This window comes from Zingiber officinale, chromosome 1B (assembly GCF_018446385.1).
Source record: "Zingiber officinale cultivar Zhangliang chromosome 1B, Zo_v1.1, whole genome shotgun sequence".
Classification (NCBI taxonomy): Eukaryota; Viridiplantae; Streptophyta; class Magnoliopsida; order Zingiberales; family Zingiberaceae; genus Zingiber; species Zingiber officinale.
The window spans coordinates 114079940-114097738 of record NC_055986.1 but is presented as its reverse complement, the minus strand read 5'-3'; the positions used below and the strand labels follow the sequence as shown (position 1 = coordinate 114097738).

At 38.6% G+C, this 17799-nt stretch overlaps 4 protein-coding genes across 12 annotated transcripts; all 4 read right to left on the bottom strand.

Annotated features, from left to right (window-relative positions):
* Positions 1-1659: 1659 nt before the first annotated feature.
* LOC121973589 (ring-infected erythrocyte surface antigen-like) lies at positions 1660-4488 on the bottom strand. Its single transcript, XM_042524987.1, has 2 exons — positions 3583-4488; positions 1660-2371 (listed from the first exon to the last, which is right to left on the bottom strand). The coding sequence occupies exons 1-2, from the start codon at positions 4408-4410 to the stop codon at positions 1811-1813; spliced, it is 1389 nt and encodes a 462-aa protein (XP_042380921.1). The 5' UTR covers positions 4411-4488; the 3' UTR covers positions 1660-1810.
* A 129-nt stretch (positions 4489-4617) lies between these two features.
* Positions 4618-6999, bottom strand: LOC121973627. The gene is made up of 4 exons (XM_042525019.1): positions 6305-6999; positions 6157-6194; positions 6006-6072; positions 4618-5165 (listed from the first exon to the last, which is right to left on the bottom strand). The coding sequence occupies exons 1-4, from the start codon at positions 6725-6727 to the stop codon at positions 4866-4868; spliced, it is 828 nt and encodes a 275-aa protein (XP_042380953.1). The 5' UTR covers positions 6728-6999; the 3' UTR covers positions 4618-4865.
* Positions 7000-7113: 114 nt separating this feature from the next.
* On the bottom strand, positions 7114-11647 carry LOC121973600 (putative E3 ubiquitin-protein ligase UBR7). Of its 3 annotated transcripts, none has more exons than XM_042525012.1 (6): positions 11364-11647; positions 11092-11250; positions 8565-8825; positions 7684-8370; positions 7516-7546; positions 7114-7442 (listed from the first exon to the last, which is right to left on the bottom strand). In XM_042525012.1, the coding sequence occupies exons 1-6, from the start codon at positions 11442-11444 to the stop codon at positions 7387-7389; spliced, it is 1275 nt and encodes a 424-aa protein (XP_042380946.1). In that variant the 5' UTR covers positions 11445-11647; the 3' UTR covers positions 7114-7386. The 3 variants fall into 3 exon arrangements, with proteins under 3 accessions (XP_042380946.1, XP_042380932.1, XP_042380939.1); XM_042524998.1 differs by having other exon boundaries at positions 7516-7518; XM_042525005.1 differs by lacking the exon at positions 7516-7546 and having other exon boundaries at positions 11364-11644.
* Positions 11648-13816: 2169 nt separating this feature from the next.
* LOC121973535 (probable inactive receptor kinase At4g23740) lies at positions 13817-17211 on the bottom strand. 7 transcript variants are annotated; one of them, XM_042524947.1, is made up of 4 exons: positions 17079-17211; positions 16572-16886; positions 15169-16500; positions 13817-14710 (listed from the first exon to the last, which is right to left on the bottom strand). In XM_042524947.1, exons 2-4 carry the CDS (start codon positions 16642-16644, stop codon positions 14064-14066), a joined length of 2052 nt encoding a protein of 683 aa, XP_042380881.1. In that variant the 5' UTR covers positions 16645-16886; positions 17079-17211; the 3' UTR covers positions 13817-14063. The 7 variants fall into 7 exon arrangements, with proteins under 7 accessions (XP_042380881.1, XP_042380898.1, XP_042380894.1 ...); XM_042524964.1 differs by having other exon boundaries at positions 15169-16490; XM_042524960.1 differs by having other exon boundaries at positions 15169-16886.
* Positions 17212-17799: the final 588 nt, after the last annotated feature.

Here is a 17799-nt window from a genome sequence, read left to right as displayed (position 1 = left end):
AGACACAGGGATCAAACAAAGCAGGACCTAACCAACTTGGTTGATTACATAAAAACACCTACGGGGACCAACAAAATGTACCGCCGCGATTCGTCAACTAGCTTACGGAGTCTCTACCGATCATCTTGACGAGTACTTACGTATGGATGAATCAACTGTCATCAGGTGCCTTTTCAAGTTTTATGAATACGTGGTTGAAATATTTGGTGATAGGTACTTGAGAAGGTCAAATGCTGATGATGTTCAACGTCTTCTTCAAATGCATGATGAGAGACATGACTTCTCTGGCATGTTAGATAGTCTTGATTGTATGCACTGGAAATGGAAAAATTGTCTAGTTGTTTGGAAAAGTCAATTTACAAAGGGACATGGGTCACCAATAATCGTACTTGAAGCGGTCGCGTCTCATGACTTGTGGATATGGCATGCATTTTTTGGGGTCACCGGTTCATGTAACGACATTAACGTGTTATATGAATCTCCCATATTCAACAACGTTGCAAGGAAATATGCCGAAAATTAATTTCAAGGTGAACGACACTACATATACGAAGGGCTATTATCTAACAGATGGAATATATCCCGAGTGGACTACTTTTGTTAAGGCTTTTCCTTGCCCGAAGGATCCCAAGAGAAAGTTGTTTAAGGAAAGACAGGAGTCCGCAAGAAAAGATGTTGAACGGACATTTGGAGTGCTCCAATTGTCAGAGGTCCATCTCGTTTTGGTATAGGAAAAAGTTAAAACAAATCATGCTAGCATACATTATTTTACATAATATGATTGTTGAGGATGAGGGAGATCACGTGACAAATTGGTATAATGATGAATGTGACGAACCCGCATAACCTATCCATGGATCAAACCGAGAATTTCAAGATTATCTTCGAACAAATTCTAAGCTACGTGACACTCAAATTCATCACCAACTTCGCGCCAACTTAGTTGAGCATATTTGTAGGCAATACAACAACAATCCGTGAATTAGTATTTCATATATTATTTTTAATTTTATAATTGTATGATTTATTTAAGTGATGGTTACATTTCAATTTCATAATTATATGGTAATTTAAAATAAATTTTGTTTTCCCAGCTTTGTAAATTTAATCGCTCAATTGTAATTTTATTTTCCCAACTTTATAATTTTATTTTTCTAACATTGTAATTTCACTTCCTCACAACCATCTATTTTATTTAATAAATATATTTAAAAAATTAATATTATTTTTGAAAAATAATATTTTTTAAAAAAGTAATATTATTATTAAAAATAATAATGATCATTTAAATATTTTAAAACATATTTAAAATATATTTATTTAATATAATATAATTTTAAGATGGTTGGATGGATGGTGGGACCATAAATAATGATTGTTAATGTTAAAAGGGATGTGGATGAAAGAAGAATGTTGTTATAATGAGTATGTGACAGTGGACCCATGTTTTTTGATGAGATGGTAGGTATTATAACATTATAATATTGTGGATGCCCTAATACTTTGATCCTGCTCTCTGGTGACAATCTACCACCCGAGTACCTATGTTACGATGACTTCTCAGGGTTCAGATGGATTACCTTCATGCCATCTGCAATGTTCAACTTTTTCCCATTGATCATCATATAAATTAGGCAAGATTCTTAGGGCATACACCAGTGACCAGACAATTCAGAAATATTAAACTAACGTTCAGAAATGAAACTAAGGAACATGGCAGGTTTTCAGTTGCAGATGCTGTCATTTGGCAGTACAAAATTCCCTGTGAATCATGACGCGACATGGATTACAAGAAGAGGACTAAATGCATCTACTGGAAGGATGACTCAAGTGGATTTTCTGTGAGGTTATTGGTGATGTTCTCTGGTGGGTTTTCGTCTTCAATGGCATCTATGTTTTCCCCTTTCTCTACAGAATTTTCTGTGTTTTCGTGCTCAGCAGCATCTTTGTTTTCCACTTCCTCAAAAATATCTTCCCCTTCCTCTGCAGCATCTTCTATGTTTTCTTCCTCGACGGCGTCTTTGTTTCCGACTTGGTCAACATCTTCTTTGTTCTCGGCTTTCTCTACAGCACCTTCTATGTTTTCCTCCTCAACATCATCTTCTATATTTTCCTCCTCAGGATCATCTTCTGTGTTTTCCTCCTCGACATCATCTTCCATAGTTTCCTCCTCAACATCTTCTGTGTTTTCCTCCTCGACATCATCTTCCATAGTTTCCTCCTCAGCATCATCTTCTGTGTTTTCCTCCTCGACATCATCTTCCATATTTTCCTCCTCAGCATCATCTTCTGTGTTTTCCTCCTCGACTGCGTTTTCATTTTCCTGTTTCTCAACATGTTCTTGGTTTTCCTCTTCGATACCGGCTTCTTTCTGCACAAGATACTGAAATTAGGGAACAAATGCTCTATCGGAGTAAAATATGGTTTTGCAGGAAGTTATCAGCAACTCAATGAGGCTTTGAGAAGTCACATACACAGCAATGATGTGTTATGCATTGAGAGTGCTCATACACAATCATGGAGGGTTGAGAATTAATGCTTGTATCTGTGATTTATCATTTGAATGGTAAAAACTTAAGTCAGACCTTGAAAAAAAAATTGATTGCTCTAATGTTATTGAACAAATCTCTTGTACCCTTAGGATTCATAAGGATTCCCTATAACCAGGAAGTTATCAAGATGGAAGTTCAGAAACTTTCCATGAGCAGGGAGATTGGACATCATAACAACAAGAGGAGAAAGGTTTACATAAGGTAGCATGGATGCTAGTTGGATATATGTGACACCCAAATTTTATTTCGACATTAAAAGTTGTCAAATAATGAAAATTTAACCGAGTGAATTAGAATTAATTTAATCTTAAGCATTTAGGATTCATGATGTAATTCTCTCATTTAAGTGTATCAGAACATAGATTATCCGAGGCATGATAATGCGTTTGAAACGAACTTCATGACGGTGATAGCGAAGCTATTAATGGAACAAAATGTCTGCAATTGGTTGGACTTAGCAACTTAATGAGGGGAAGTTATGCCTTAAGTGGAGAAGAGTTATGAAGACCTACCCTGGATTCTCTATGCTGTTTGTGCAGACACTTGAAATGAATCAACATGGATCATATCGTGACAACCTAATTAAAGGTCTAATAGAATGGAAATAGAGTTACATCACAGCAAATTAACTGCAATCAACTCCTAACTAGATCTCTACTGACTGGAAATAGGATTGCATGGTGTAAAGACTCTATCTTTGTTTGATTAGTCAAACCATACAATCAAATTGAACCAGGTAGTCATTTCATGTGGGTATCCTATTACTTGCTTGATCAGGTATACTCTAGCTCATCAAGCTCACTCTCCTCTACGCGATCAATTTGTAACCTTCACTAACCTCCTTCATTGCCAATCCCCTAAGCAACAAATGTGTATAAAAACCATATTGTCAAATCTGTTCTACACAAATGCTAAATCTTACAAGATTGTTTGTTTTACGATTAGATTTAACTGATCGTCCCAATTCACCAACAATATAAACTTGCAAGAAAATGAACTGAACATGTCGAGGATGAGCATGAAGAATTACCTGAGCTTTGACATCCTTTGCCAAGGACTCACCGAGACGCTCTCCGGCGTCGAGAACCAAGCTAGGAAGCATATTGAAGTTGTAGCCAAGAACCTTGCACAGGGCTCGGGCGAATGCCCGGTGCCCTTTCTTCCTCTTGGCCGTCACTGTACAATGTGCGTGCTGCAGGATCGCGACAGGATTGTTGTACTTCTTCAAGCCCTTCATCCCGATTCCTGCGCAGGCCAGGCAATTGAATTCCCCGGTCTGGCTGTTCTCGTAGTGCTGCCTCAGGATCGGATCCTTTGTGAAAATGTCGATGAAGAAAGTGTAGATTTTCAATTTCTCCAGATCATCCTCGAATTCGATGGATTCGTTGTCGTCTTCTTCGGATCCCTCTTCGTCCTCTTTGTACAGATCCTCGAAGAAGAGCTGCGACGCCTTGAGCGCCTTCTGCCGGGCGATCGCCGCGTCGACCTTGGCCTGCTCCTCGGAGGTTGGGGGAGGGGCGGGCTCCGGCGCAGATCTCAGTTTCTTCTCCGGCGGCCACTCGGTGGAAGGCGGCGGTAACTCTTCGACAGGCCACGGCAACCCACCGCTCTCGGAGGGCTGGACGTCGCCATTTAGATCTGAGGAGGCTATCTCGCCTCTAATCCTCTTCTTCTGCCTCCGTTTCCGGCCATCGCGTGGAGGGGGGGCGCCGGGATCACGGAGATCGGCACCCAAAGTAGGGTTTCGGGAGCGAGTGCGATTAGGCGGCGGGCCCTGGCGCCAGAGAGAGTGCAAGAACATAACTTCTTCCGCAAGCTTCCGGTCGTTCCCGGAGAGAGGAAGACGGCGGCTGTCCATAGCGACCTCGTCGGGAGAACGAGAACAGTTTGAAATGTCGTCACCGCCGATCGCAGATCGCAGAAATGCTTCGAGGCGGTTTAAAAGGAGCGGAGTTGACGAGTTCGTAAGCTCAGCGCGGTGAAGCGACCGCTAGCGGTGCGGGTCCCGTCAGATCTCATACATTCGTTGGATTACAAATGGACGATCCACATTTCACATACTGTATTAATAAATTGTATTATAAAGAGATTATATCATTTACATACACCAATAACAACCAACCTTTTACTTGAATCCCCTAATAAATCATTTATATCAATATAAAATTAAATTGTCAAAATAAAAAGGAAAAAATGATCTGATGATTCTTCTTCTGTATGAGTATCACAAAGTAAGTTCTGTGGCTACACCCACAACTAAACCTAATAAGGCACCAACTATAACTTGAATCTCTGTATGGCCAACTGATTCATTCAATTCCTGTGATTGTACTGTTCCATGGGAATGGGTTCTTTGGTGTTATCCACTTTTGTGCAATCTGAAATCTTCACCTCACTAGATGTGATTGCAGCAGGTCTTTGGAATAAGTATGAGTCTTCCTTGTCAGAAGAAATGGAGACGACAGGAGAATTCTGTTCACAATTCATGGAGGAACTTCTTAGTCTTTTGCTCTGGCAGTCATCTTCTTCCCAGTTTTGAGATGTTGGCTCTGCTTGGGAATTTTGGATCTTGTTGAGGATTTTGGCATGAATGCCTACCTCTCTCCGGGCACCCTGAATATGAAAGCAACAGTGAGAGATCATCCACTGTCTACTGAAACAAATGACAGACTTGTCCAAACAAGACAGCTACTATTTCAGCTTTTGGAGAAACAAAATGGCATCTGCAAACTTAGATCATAATTATTTGAGAACGATGAATAACTATCATACAGAATGTGGTGTGCCATTGTTACATCTGAATAGTTATGCTTGCACAGTATTGCCAAATTGAGACAAAAAAAAATATTATCATTGGTTTTAGATACCATTAACCTCTAGTAAATTCAAAGGTGTCAATAGAATTATAGTAAAATTTGGTTTTAGATTTCATTTCGATTTCTGAATACTATTTTCCAAAAAAGAAATCTAATTTGGACAACGCTAAGTTGGACAATGGTAGATGGCGTGAAGGAGATGCCGAAGAATCTAATTTAATTGTTCAGTAGAACAGTAACATGATGACAAACCCTAGACCAATATAAGATTGTAGGATTATCAGTTGCTTCACTCAGATGACTTATGACGCTCAGGCAATGGAATTCAACTACATTCCAAAGAATCTACTCTTCTTTTAAAACTATTACCGAACAACTAAGTCTTTGTTATCTAAGACAAGCATGGGTCTGTGTTTTCAGGGAAAGCAAAACTGAAAATACAGATCTCCTCCCTCTCCTTATGCTTTTTAATGATAGATATTGGAATGGCTAAGCACTCTTCCAAAAAAACAAGCTGAAAATTTTCATTTTAGTAGAAATTCAACTCATAGGAACAAAATGAATGATCATCATAACATGAACAATGACAATAAAACATACATAAATATGGCAGAAACCAAACAGGGAAGTAGTTTACCTGAGCATCATACATAAATAGAGCAGCAAATACCACAGACATGCCGAAAACCGAATCTGAGAATCCCTTGCACAGTTACAATTTCTAGATCTTGAAGCTGATATCAGTAACTAGGCACTGGGGAATTACGTCGAACAGTTTGCATTCTCACCTATCTAGGCCAAGCAAAGTAGCCGCAGCAGTAACAGCCTAAAAAAACATTCATGCACAATTGATTAAGCCCTAGAATTCAACCTAAAAAATTGCGAATAAGAGGAGAAATAGAGGATCGAAAGCCTAAAAAAGGAAACGTGTCTGACAGCGGAATGAGCAGACGGCATGCCTCCCGACCGGACTGCCGTCCGGAGGTCGATGCCCTTCCCAGAAATCGCCGAGGCCAGCGGCTTGGAGAGCTGCTCGATGGTACCAGCGATCGCGGCCGCCACTACTACCTTCAAGAAGCGGAAACAGCGCACAAAATGCTCACTTCGTGCTATTGATCTGCTGTAGTACCTTGTTGCGGGCGAGGTCGACGAGGTCGGCGACTCCCAGCGGCAGGGAAGAAGCGACGGCGAAGGAGACAGCCTCCTGCATGACTCGTCTATGCGTGAGAACCGGCGGCGGATTCCGGGGAGGGAAGCGGGAGGAGAGAGAAGATGGGAGAAGAGAGGAGGAGCTCCAGTGGAAGCGCATGGTGCAATTAGCTCGGGGAGAGAGCGAGCGAGCTTCGAGGAGGCATCCATGGATTTATTGCTTTCATGAAATTTCAATTTACCCCCCAAAATTATTAAAATAACAGCTTTATTTGAAAATTATTTGACTTACTATTTTACATCAACCCACCCTTTCATTTGAAAAATCCGTTTTCATCCACCATAATTTGAGAGCGGATCCTCTAAATCGCACTTTGCCGTCAAAGGAGAGGATGAACCATAATATTCATTGATATATTTAAATGAATACCACCTACTAAACAGATAATCCATCCTCTAGTCTGTACTAGAGAATCCCACCTATCATAATTTTGATTATTTAGAACCTCCTAACATAATTTTTTTAAATAACCATTAAACCATATTTTATATTTAGTATTTTAAATACAATTTTGCATCCTATTAAACAGAACACAAACACATAAAAGCCTTCAACATTAATAAGAACTTAATTTAAATGTTGAACTGCAATTATAAGTTGGCATATTCTTAATAACAGAGAACTGCTATAGATTATACTCATAGTGGCAAGAGTCATTACTCATTAGCAGAGTACAACAAGCACCAACAAAGCTGATAACTCATAACTTGGCATATCAAGTCTAAAGAGAACTAAACTAGACCTCCATGTTTCCGGGGATACCGAAGAAACTCATGTCAGCCTTTGCTTCTTTTTCTTGGCGAGGTTTTCAAACACACCTTTGATATCCTCCGATGTCACAGCCTTTGATGAATCGAAAGATTCCTGCCAGGCAAAACTATAGGTTTGAGATGGAGAAGAGAAGCACTAACTAATGCTTCATTTAAATGGTACAAACCTTCTTGAGACACAATGGGAGACAGATCATTCTTTTATAGTTGTTTGACACGAACAGAATAGAGGAAGTATAACATAGGATAAGGAATTACCACAAAAACAGGATGGTTAAGGGATCGATGTTGAAAGACAAAAAAGAAAGAGAGAGAGAGAAGTATTTAATGCTTACCAAAAAGGAATGCAGTTCATTCTTCATGTCAGCTATCCCACTGAAGATTTCTATTTTCTGGACATGATTCAGAGTGTTGAGAAAGTTCAATTCAGCTCCTTCCTGTTGCTTCAATTTTTCGTCCCTCTTCGACTTGCCCATCTTTTCATATTCCTCAATTGTGTCCTCCTTGTCAATTAGAAATTCTACTCCTTTAAGGGTATAGAATTCACTACAGCTTCTACATTTGCAAAGAAGTTCTCTCCATTTTTTAAGGAGAAACATGGGCCCTGCTTTCTCAGAGGGAAGGGTTGCCTCGATAATGTCCACTCCAACAGGGCATGTGGCGGTTGAGCCTCGATCCTCAGGCCGTGCTTTATTATCCTCCAACATTGCATTTACTTCAGTGCCATTTTCGCAAGTAGAATCCTTCTTGGTAGAAGAACTTTCCGGTTGGGAGAGTGAACTTGAACAATCTGCCTGAATCTCAGATTGGGAAATATGACTGTCAATCGCCTTGGCACTCAGAGAAGTTAAGCAGTCATTCTCCATCACATTCTCAGTGCTACTCTGGACCGAAGGCGCATTCTTTTGCTTTGGCAAGGCCCATAAAGAAGAAGGATAAAATTTCAGGAATGAAAAGGTGGTGGCACACTTTTCACAGATGAAGTCATCATAGACAGGTTCGCCATCCTCATCTCTTGGAATCTGCATGAAATCAAATGCTTAAACAGATAATCTCAGACAAAGCTATTACAAAAGATCAAAAATAGTGTGGGCAACAAGCAATCTAAACTGCAAGTTGGAAGGAAAAGATAGCAGTCAGAGGTTAAGGACACAAAAAATTAATAGAATGAAACAAGCTTTCTAACTATTGAGAAAGTAGTGAAAATCAGAATAACCTCGTCCGGAGAGTTAAGTCCAAGGTGATTATCATGAAACCAGTCTTCACATATACAGCATTGTATCATTTCAATTTGCTCTTTGGCATCTGGATCAGGATATGGGCGACCACAGGTGCAGTAAGAACCTCTAAAATTATGGTTGTATGAGTTCTCACTGTTTTCAGGCTCCTTATCAGGATGAAGCTTGCAAGAAAATTCCCCAAACTTTGAGTTGCCACAATCACAGCAAAATTTTCTTTTGGTCCACAACTCCACGACCTTTCCAAAACATAATACCATGAGTATACAAGTCTACAATGATAAACTATTTTTACATATTGTGCAGGTAAGGCCACAATCACAACCTTTGACTGAAAGAAAGTAAGTATTATAAACATGAATGACAATATTACTACATGAATGCCTTTTGTTAGCTTCTGGGCACTACATTTATTAAGAGAAAAGAAAGGCCAAACTACACTGTATTATTAGAAAGACAAATAGTAGGACGAGTATAATTACTACAACAAGCATGTGTCAATTAAAGGTACACAGGCACCGGTGCATGATAAACAGCACAGCAAAGTAACATGAAAACTGTCACAAAGAGAGTAGACAATATATTAACAAAGATTTAGGTCGGTATCTTTCATTCTTATCAACATGAATAAGAACTATATAAAAACAAAAAAAAAAGTGTGATGATAAAAAATAAATAGCTGCTGCCAGATGCATGGATATCTTCTGCTGACTCAAATTGATGAGAAAACTAACTAATTAGCTATATTCCAAGCATGGAAACAAAAACAACAAAATAATTAAAGCTAATAACTAGACAGATGTGATCATGTTGAATGCATACCCCAAAAAGCTTAAGCCCAAGTATAGTGGAATTACCTAACGACAATATATATATATAGTTTTCCTAAATGAAACTAGATTGAGGTACTAACAACAGGTATTATGAAATGCCTAATCTGAATGTGCTGATACTTTCACATATAACCAAATGGAGAAAAATCCACTGATACCAGTTATAAGACTTTGCTTCAGTGAAAAAAAAAAAACATGTGAGCAAGCTATGAGCAAATAATTAGCTGCAAAATTATGCCATAGCAAACCAAGTTTTAATCTCAGAAATTGTACTTAGTTCGAAGTTATAGCATTTATGTATCGACAAACAATATTAAATATCTAAAACACATTGTTGTTTGTTTAACTAGAACAAATAAATTTTGACTTTGCAAAGAAATCCACAGAAAGGTAGTGCATGCTTTTGATATTGCAACTTGTCAGTGGAAGAATTCATCTTAATTTTATGCTAGTGCCATTAAAAGATCTCTGGTTTAAAACAGAGATTATAACAGTATAAGACATTGATCAAAACACACATCTTGTCTCAGCTTAGAAGCAAATCTTATAACAAAGAACAAATTGTAACTATACCTAGGAAATGAGGGAAAAGAAACCCAAATAAGGAGAATTCAATTAGCATGTATGCACAATTTTCCCAAAGTTAATATTATGTATAATTGAAATAAAAGAAAATAAATCAAGGCTATTATTTTCCTTCCGCCCACTTCTACTCATCTTATTTAGTTGGACCAGGAAGAAAGGAAGAAAGTAACTATATCTTCTAATTGTCAGTGACTTGAACCTCTTTTATTTACTTCTGTATGATTTACATTGAAATAGAATGAATGAATTGAATGGAAATAAGTTTCTTCCTCCTCTCCACTTCGCCACCGTTCATTTCTTTCCTTTCTAATATGGTATTGGTGCATTTAAAAAAAAAAAAACAAAGTCTTCCCCAGCTTATAGTATGGGAAACTCGATATCCAACAAAGAGGAGACTTTAATTGACCGAAAGAGAGTGAACAAAAATATATAAAAATAAAATAAAATTAATCTAAACTTCCCTACTTGTGTCGCTAAATTTGCAACTAAGAAACAAGATATAGGCATAGAGCCATCTGGATTTCTTAAATAAGATGTGATTTTCTTAAAATAACATAATAAAAATAAATGCAAAACTAAGACTAATTTCATTTGCTCCATAGAATTGCAATCATGGTATTATCAAGAGTGTCAAATACTTGTATTTTACTTGCCACGCTACCTTGAAACTGTGGGAAGATTTGGGATTATAGAGAGCAATTTCATGAATAAACAAAGCAGATGTAATGGTTATTCTCCAATGCAAGAGAGATTTTCCTTAACCAAGAGCAAAATACGTTAGTGGCCTAGTGACCACAGTAAGTTAAAGTTGGTAAGGAAAAAAAATACACTAATGACTTGAAGTAATTAATAGTTAGATCATTATATACTAGACGTAGGGAAAAACTCCTCAATTTATTCATCTATGAATAATGAAGGCTCTCTTGAGTAATTAACAAACAAATATAGCGAACTACGAAGGATACCAGTAAAAAAAATGTACACTTTAAACTGATTTGGAAAGAAAATCTAACTAATCCATGCTAACACTGCTACAAATTTTAAATAATCACAAGCAATGGCAGCATAGAACACGGAACTCAAGTACCTCGTGGCCATCGTGGCAAGAGAGGCTGCAGGCTGTGCAAACCCCGGCGTTGCCACTAGGAACGCACGTCAAACACGAGAAGATGGCCTGCCTCTTCATGTACCCACTCGGATACGTGCACTCCTTGCCCTCGTCGCCCCCCAGAACTAGATCAGCCTCCTAAAGTCACCAATCGCCATCCAAACATCACCAATCTCTTCGAACAAGTCCCGAAGGAAGCAAATTCATAGACAAAAAACATGCAAAAAGGGAACTTTCCGCGAGATGCATACGAGTTCTTCCGCCTCGAGCTCTTCGATGTACTCCTCGATCGTCACGGTCTGCTCGGTCTCGTCCTTCAAGGCGTCAGCCATTTCGACGATTGAAAGCCCCAAACTGCAACCCTAACCGGCGGAATCTGGAACAACGGAAGGGGGCGAGCTAGGGTTAGGGTTCCTCGCGGGCTCGGGGAATGGAAAGTATCGAATCGAAGTGGGATTCGAGGGATCGGGAGGCGGAGTGGGAGAGAGGGCGGATTGGATTCGGAGACAGTGCGAGGAGAGACGAATAAATAGATTTTATCAAGTGGATTTTCAGGCGGATTGTTGTCTTCCCGCCACGCCATCTGGATTGCAATTTTGGCACGTGCTCCGATTGACGGTACAATCTCATGAGAAGAAAAGCACGTAAGAAATTTGAATATTAGGATTAATCGCTAAACATATTAATTTTAATAAAATTATTTAGTTTTAACATTCTCTCTTCAGATTAAAAAACAACAACATTAAAAAAAAAATCAGCTACTTAGAAGATTTTCCCTCCAATTAAAAAGCGAAAGTAAAATATGGGCTCCACGAGCCCTTCTGATTTATCCTGATAAATTTTTATAAAATCGGTCATTTTTAAAATTAATCCTTTAAAAATTTTTTTAAAAAAACAATGACAAAAATGAAGAAAAAGCAAATAGGGCCAATTTATATAAAATTACATGGCAAAATTGAATTTTTGATTTGTCGATTTCAAATTTAAACATTGAATCAATCGGATGAACTTGATCTATTCAACAATAGTAATATCATAACGATTATGATTTCATAATTACTAGAACACGGATATAATTTTAGAACATCCATAGTGAAAACTCTTTCAGAACTTTCACTGTGATGTGGCAGCAATTAAAAACCTCCCTCCCATAATGGGAGGGAGGTTTTTCCCATTAGCATGAAGAAGCGGCTCTGTGGTTACGGAGACGCTTCTTCATATTTTTTTTATATTAATTTTTTTTAATAATTATAAAATAAATGAAAAGAGAACAACTGCTAAATTAGTCGTTGTATGTCGTTGTATGTCGTTGAACAACGGTTAATTTTCAACCGTTGTATTTTTTTAATTATTAATGTTATTTCATATTAGCAATTTATAAATTTAAATTTTATAAAAATTTAATGATGTATAATGTAAAAATATGAAGAATAAATGAGAATTATATATAACGAAAAGTGTGGGACCCATGAGGGAGTGTTGAGAGGTTTTTTTATAGTGGAAAGAGATATGAGGTTTTTAATTTTTGATGTGGTGCAGACGTGATAACGAAAAAGCTCACAATAGATTTTAACCACTATGTATGCTCTTAATATTCACATTGTAACATGTATAAAATTATGGGTAATTTTGCATGCAGTCCCTATTAACAAACAAATCTTTATATGCAGTTCCCATCCATGAAAATCTTTGTTTTCACTCTTCAGCCAAACATATTTACCTAATTGTTCATGATATTTTTAGGTACAAAAAGTCTAAAAATCAGTATAAATCCTTTTAAATTGAGTATATTAACTTAGAATCTAGTATATTTTCTATCAAATTGAGTACGATTCTTTTTTCACTTCAAAATATACTCGATTTTAGTTTAATGTGCTGAATTTAATAGGATTATACTCATTTTTAGACTATCTGTACCGAAAAATATGAGGGTTAATTTCGCTAGAAAATATACTCGATCATAGTATAGAGTGATGGATTCTAGTGTAAAGTGCTGAATTTAACAGGAATTATACTTGTTTTTAGACTTTTTATACCTAAAAAAATAAGAGGGACAATTTTGATAGAAAATATACTCGATTTTAATATAAAGTGTTGACTTTAAAAATAATTATATTCGTTTTTGGACTTTTTGTATTCAATTTTGGATTTTTTGTATCTAAAAAAATTGAGGAACAATTTAGGTAACAATATTTGCATGAGGGAGTTGAAACAAGTAATACTTTGCATGCTGGGAGTGGAAATAAAATTTTTTAAAAATGGGGATTGCATGCAAAGTTAACATTGCGATTGGAGATTTTTCTCTAATTTACCGTAAAATTATAACTTCTAGTCTTCTAAACACAAACTTTTTCTATTCAACAATATTAATATTATAACCGCCATGAAATTATAACTACTAAACAATATAATAGTTACAAATTATAAAATTTTCACACAATTAATTAACCAAAGGATTCAAGATTTAAATTTAAAACCAACCAATAAAAAGTTAAAATCGGCCGAATAATGCAATTGAAAGTATCTATGTAATTTTACGAGTGGGATGGAGCGTCTTTTGATTACAAAAAAATGAAAGAGGCTGAATATTCCAACAAAAAGGGTGCCCTTCTAATTTATGCCCAAAAAACAGCACCAAAGCATCTATCCATTTATAATCACACAACAAACTCATCTGCCAAACTAGCATCCACTAAACCAATCATAAGTAAGAAACAAAGTTCTTTTATCATCTAACATGATTCTACAGATAAAAATGTTTCAGATCTTAACACTTCTAAAATCAGCAACATTTTAATGCTTGCACTTATGGCAACCAATAGATGACACAGTCAACAGATCAAAGTTACTTTTCTCCTCTAGATTGTAGAGATTCCTCACTAAAATAAACCATTTTCAACATAGCGCAAGAATCTAACAGAAAAAAAAACATGGCCTTATTGTGGACTTCATTATGCTTCAGTATGAAGTATCGATGTCGGTGCTGTGCTCACTGATCCAACTTCGGATGAAGGTCGGTTCCCGTTGTCAAACCTTCTGATTTCTTCAATCATCCTGACCACTTCTGCCATTTTGGGTCTCCTCTCAGGAACTCTTGCAACGCAGTTCATTGCAATTTGAAGTGTCTCCACCATCTCCTCTTCGATATTAGGATACCTCATAAGCTCCACGTCGAACACCTCTGCAGTCCATTCCTCGCGAAGAACAGACTGAACCCAGCGGACTAGATGAACCACCTCGTCACCACCACCCACTACATGAACGGGAGATTTCCCCGTGAGCAACTCGAGCATGAGAACACCAAAGCTGTAGACATCAGATGCTTGCATTGCTTTCCTTGTATCAACCACCTCTGGTGCGCAGTAGCCAGCTGAGCGAGGCACAGGTTGGACCATGGAGTTAATGAGGGACGACAGTCCCAAGTCAGAGACACAACCATACCGCTGGCCGTTCAGGAAAACATTGGATGATTTGATGTTTCCATGAACAAGTTTCCCATTATTTTCAAGGTGAATGTGAGCAATTCCTCTTGCTGCACCTAGTGCAATGTTAAGCCTGGTTTCCCAATGTAGAGGGATTCTGTTCTGTCCTCTATTCGCTGTAAAAAAAATGTACTTAGCGGTAAGGCATACTTTAAACTGGATAATGTTCTGAATGGTACAAAGGTTCAACAAAAAATAATGAGAATAAGAGTTCACTAATCTAACTACTAGAATTACTTCACATTCCAAGAGAAGGAAGAATCTGCAATTCTGCATTGTATAGTTGCATCTTTGAAGTATGCTTAACATTACCGACATTGGCAATAAAGTCACAGGATATATAATTCAAAAGTAAACAATTCTATTAGATTGAGTGAGTGACTGTAGACTACAAATTTTCCATTTTGAGAACACGAGAATAAAATTGATAGTTGAGTTTTTTTCAACCTAAAACTACGATTTATGGCCTTGATACAATCAAGTAAGCACAAAAGTTTGCAATTCACTGTTAGATCTTAAAAGGGATACTTTGTATCAACTTCATAGAGTAAAAGCAATGAAGAGTATACTATACCATGTAACAAGGCAGAAACACTGCCTTCAGTGAAGTAGTCATACACCATGAGCTTCTCATCTTTGGAGTAGTAATACGCTCGTAGATCCACTATATTCTCGTGTCGTATCCTCCCTACCATCTCCATCTGTTGTTCAAACTCTTTCTTTCCAACTCCAACTTCCTTCAAACGTTTCACCACCACCATTGTCGCGTCTTCTAGCATTGCTTTGTATGCAGTCCCATGTGTTCCTTTCCCCAAAACCTCAGCAGAAGCCCTCAGTAGATCCTCCAAATCGAAGGCAAATGCACAACCCTCGAAGAACACCAGACGGTTATTCACTTCCTGATTTCGGCACACTGCCTTCTCCGGTGATCGATCCTCCATGGACCGTTTCCCTGACAACACTGAGTTCTTGTCTGTCCGCCTTGAGCAGAACAGATAGAGTAGCAGCGCAAGTACAATAGACAGTAAAGTACATCCCCCAACTGCAATTCCAAGAATTAAAGATTCATTCGACTTCCTCATTGATATTGAGCTTGGAGAAGGAGAAGGAGAAGGAGAAGGAGAAGGAACAGGAGGCAGTGGTAGTGGTGATGATGGAGCTAAAGTGTATGTAGGAGACAAGTCGTTGTCAAAAAAAGAAGAATTTGGAAATCTTCGGAGGGATTTGGGAATTGTACCATTAAGATGATTATTGGAGAGATTGAGAAAGAGGAGGTTTGGGAGCCCCAGATCTGGAATTTGACCAGAGAAGGAGTTGTTAGAGAGGTTGAGAACAGCAAGATGAGTGAGATTGGAGATGGTAGCAGGGATGCTCCCGTTGAAGCCATTGAAGGAGAGATCCAGCGTGGTCAGATTCTCCCACGGCGATAAATCTGACGGCAGAGGGCCGAAGAAGTTGTTGAATTGGAGGTGGAGCTCGGTGAGGGCGGTCAGGTTGGCGAAGTCCACCGGAAAGCTGCCGGAGATGTTGTTGAATTGGAGGCTCAGGATCCGGAGGTCGGAGAGGCGGCTGAGAGTGTTGGGCGGGACCGGGCCGCTGAAGCCGATCCCCAGAAGGCGAACGGCGACGATGCGGGATTCGTCAGGGTTGCAGGTGACGCCTTTCCAGCCTCCGCAGACGGAGATGGCCAGGCTCCAATTGAGGCCGCCGCTGTTGGGGATGGAAGCGACGAAATCGAGTAACGCCTGTCTGTCCTCCACCAGACTTCCGGCATTGGATCCGGCGGCGAAGGTCGATAGCCAGACAGCAAACACCGCCAAGAACATTCTCTTCCCAGCCATTTCGTGCCGAAGATATAGATAGATCCTCGATCGCGCTATGAAAACCTCAAATTCTCTGCAATTTGCTTTTGCAAAACCACAAATTAACCACACACACAAAAAAAAAACAAACAATGCAAAAGAAGACAGATTTAACTGCGCATCACAGCGATCCTTCCCCCATTTCCTCCAGCACAGTGTTCCATTGAACCAAGGCACAAAACCCTCATATCTTTCCCCTTGTCGTTGAGCAAACTGAACTAGAGACTCGTGCGAAGGACATGAGGATGCGACAGGAACGTAGAAGCCGACATCGTAGCCATAAAGAAAGAGTGTAGGTAGTTGCGAAGCCGAAGCGAAGGCGTGGCGGGCGCAGCGCCCTACCAGGGTTTCGGCTCGAAACTCAAACCAGCGGTGGCCACATTCAATGCAAAACCATTTACTCACCGAACCGCGAGCTCCAACGACGCCACTGATGAGAGAGAGAGAGGGGGGAAAAGAAGCTATGAATGCGGAGCATGGCGATAAACAAAAAACAAAAGACAAAGGGCGTCAGAGAAAAATCCAAGTCAGACAGACGCCATATGAGATCAGAGCAAATCCCGCAAAGACGCAGAGATAGAATATTCAGGTAGGATGTCACCGAGAGAACCAAAGTACGAACCTGGGGAAGTTTTATCTAGAGATCCACCATTAACGAGCTCCGGAAAGACGGCGACTGAAGAGAGAGAGAGAGAGAGAGAGAGAGAGAGAGAGATCAGGGAGAGATGTGATCAGGTGCAATTAAAAAACGCGATGGGTGGAAAATGGAAATTAAAAAGTATTTTATTACAAATTACGTGCATATATTTGGTAAGTAAAAAAGAATAATAATCCTTAATTATCTATAACACTACTACGAGATGGAAAATGAAAATAAAAAAGTATTTCAAAATATCTAATTACATGTAAAATTTAACCGAACGTCCTGTCTCCGTGTAGAGAGTTAGAGGGGATGATTAGATGTATGAGCTTGCTTGTCTTGAATCCTTCGCAAAAATATTTTTTATCGTGTCAATGTAGGGTTCTCGAACCATTAATTTTACTCTCAATTGATCATCACGTTAGATCCGACCGTTCAAATATGTAAAATGATTCTTTTTCACTTGCATAATTAGTAAGCTGAATACATCAATTATCAACTTCTTGATTGATTACCCAATCAATTCAAAAGATTTTTATTCTCACAAGAAATACTACCTAATCAATCTATCAATCGATTGAGTCTGTCCCAATCAATTAGCCAATCAATCTGGCACCCTTATGCTCTCTTGTGACAAACCCAGTTAATCGATTTTCAATCGATCAACTCTTAGGCTTAATCAATTAAGCATCTTCCCAATCAA